We start from the raw sequence: 2464 nt of genomic DNA, 5'->3' as shown, positions 1-2464 counted from the left end.
TTTATATTAAAAATATTTTATAAATTTAATATAAAATATATATTAAATTGAAAGTTCCGTATGGCATTTCTCATCCTCTAAGAAGCTTTGAGGTATTTTCAGAATTTATATCCATTTTGGTCAGCTCATTTGCCTTTCCATTCCCAGCCAGTTGTTTCAAATGATTTTTTTTTTTTTTAACACAAAATCATCAATTTTTCACTATTGCAAGGCATAGCTGAGAAATTACTGGGCCATAGGGACCATTCCCTCTCAGAGAGCCTAGTTAGCTTGTGACACTGATCATCAAGGTACGTGCATTGCAGGGAAAGAATAGGAACAGGGCAGGATTAGGAGGGTCTTGCACTATATTATTATGGCTGAGAAGCTGAATTTTGATGTATGTTGAACCATCTTGTAGCACTGGAATTCACTTTCTCTGTCTCTTAACTGTAAAATAATTGCTGTCTTTTTATTGTCAGAGACAAGCATTCACTGATGTGGCTACTGGATCCCTTGGTCAGGGTCTTGGTGCTGCATGTGGAATGGCATACACTGGGAAATTCTTTGACAGAGCCAGGTAATTCCATCTTCGTATTTCATGACTGTAGCATTCAGTGGGAACATTTTGTGAAAAGAAACTGTATTCTTATCTCAGTCAGGGAAAAAAACCCTCATCCTTATTTTCTGTTCCCAAGAATAATTTCAAAATCAGGTTAGAAATGATAAAGAGTACTAGCCTGAGCATTACAGAGCCATTGCCAGTGAAACTACCCAGGATTTTATGATCAGCAAGAATTAGTGCTACGTGTGTTCCTTTTGTAACCAGGCAGCATTGCAAGGTGATGTTCCTGAAGAGAGCAGGCAGTAAATTGATGGAGCAGCCTCTGTCTTCCATAGGGTAATTGTTTGCCATTGTGAGATCTGTAGGTGTCCCCTTAGAAGGAAGATGCAAACAAGAGATGCATCTCTTCAAGGTCACATGGCAAACAATGGAGAACAAGCTATGGATGGTCCATAACAGCACCACTGAATCATAAAGCAGGGCTTCGCAGTGTTACCAGAAAGGCATTCGACTCCATGGAGGCAAAGACGACTGCTTCTGCCATTTGCTTTGTGCACAAGAAAAGTAGATGTCTAAAGGCAAATCTGTGTGAGGAGGAAAATAGCCTGATGTAGTTGATGTATTTTATGTGACAGTTCTGGTACATTTGAGCATAGGCTGCCCAGTTAATGTGTCCTACACTTCACTAGCTTGAAATCATTTCTGTGAAAGATGACTTGCTGATTTTAATTGAGTTTAGCAGATGCTACGTGTGGAAAAAATCTAACCAGTGCTTACATGACAGAAGAGAAAGGTGGTCTTGCAGGCAGTGCTGGGGAACAGCTTATGTTATAGCTCAATGTCTAGTAAAAATAAAGTTGCTAACACCCATCTTGATTATTTTGTTCTAAAATTATATAGTTGAAGGCTAATTTACTATTATTTTAAAATTTTATTAGGTAGTAAAATTTTACAAAGCTTTGTCATCCCAAAAAAGAGAGCGGTAATAAAAGAAGACTACAGTGGCTGTATTGTGCAGAGGTGAGGCAGTACTCCTGCTAACTGAGTTTTACCTGAACAAAAAGCTTCAATATTTGGAGAAATAGTCTGCAGAGTCATATCGTGCTTATTATCTTTTTCTGGAATTCGGTTATAAAACATGTTCTAGTCTCTAGTTGAGTTCATTCCCATATTTTCCAGAAATGAAATTATTGGTCATTCTGCCAGAGAGTATATGGTAGGAATGAGGAAGCAGACAGTAACCTTTCAGGCATTGTTAGTGATCCTGCTGAGTCACAGTGACAGTGTTTAATGGGCCGCTTCATTCAGGCCTTGCAATAGGAGACTTAAGACCTGATTTTTCTGGAGAGAGGTTTGTACAAGGAGTATAGTGTTTCTCATCTTATTTTTTTTCATATGTCACAGCTCAAAAGCATTTCAGTGTAATTTGTCTAAGGTTATGTAAGGTTGTCTGAGGTGAATGCATTGAGCAGTGTGAGTTTGGCATAGAAAAAGCAGTAAATTCCCACTATGAATTGTTAGAGGGGTTTTGCTTTTGATATAATTGTGCCTACACATCAGACTTTTTTAAATTTCTTCTAGCTATCGAGTGTATTGTCTGCTTGGAGATGGAGAGTTATCCGAAGGCTCTGTTTGGGAGGCAATGGCCTTTGCTGGGTTTTACAAGCTTGATAATCTCGTTGCTATATTTGATGTTAACCGCCTTGGACAGAGTGACCCTGCACCTCTGCAGCATCACGTGGAGGTTTACCAGAAACGCTGCGAAGCCTTTGGGTATGTGAGGGGAGGAGGCTCAGTGTAATCTCCCCTTTGGAACTATGTTTTATTCGCTTTTCAGAATGCTTCAAATGAGTTTTCAGCTCTAAAGGATACCATCGTCAAGAAAGATGGTCTTTCATAATGCCTGATATTGGTCATCTG

The 2464-nt window shown here is 39.1% G+C and overlaps 1 protein-coding gene across 1 annotated transcript in view; it reads left to right on the top strand.

Moving 5' to 3' along the window:
* Nucleotides 1–461: 461 nt before the first annotated feature.
* LOC103776676 (transketolase) overlaps nt 462–2464 on the top strand; it is a gene marked incomplete at its 5' end in the record, with an annotated part of 18033 nt that continues 16030 nt past the window's right edge. The window contains 2 exons of the mRNA XM_008944198.1: nt 462–559; nt 2126–2317. Coding sequence (XP_008942446.1) covers nt 462–559; nt 2126–2317 — 290 coding nt within the window. The remainder of the gene's footprint in view (nt 560–2125; nt 2318–2464) is intronic.

Source organism: Merops nubicus, unplaced genomic scaffold (genome assembly GCF_000691845.1).
Source record: "Merops nubicus isolate BGI_N331 unplaced genomic scaffold, ASM69184v1 scaffold2407, whole genome shotgun sequence".
In the NCBI taxonomy this organism is placed as follows: domain Eukaryota; kingdom Metazoa; phylum Chordata; class Aves; order Coraciiformes; family Meropidae; genus Merops; species Merops nubicus.
The sequence above is the reverse complement of the archived record's forward strand: the minus strand, read 5'-3'. Positions and strand labels throughout refer to the sequence as shown.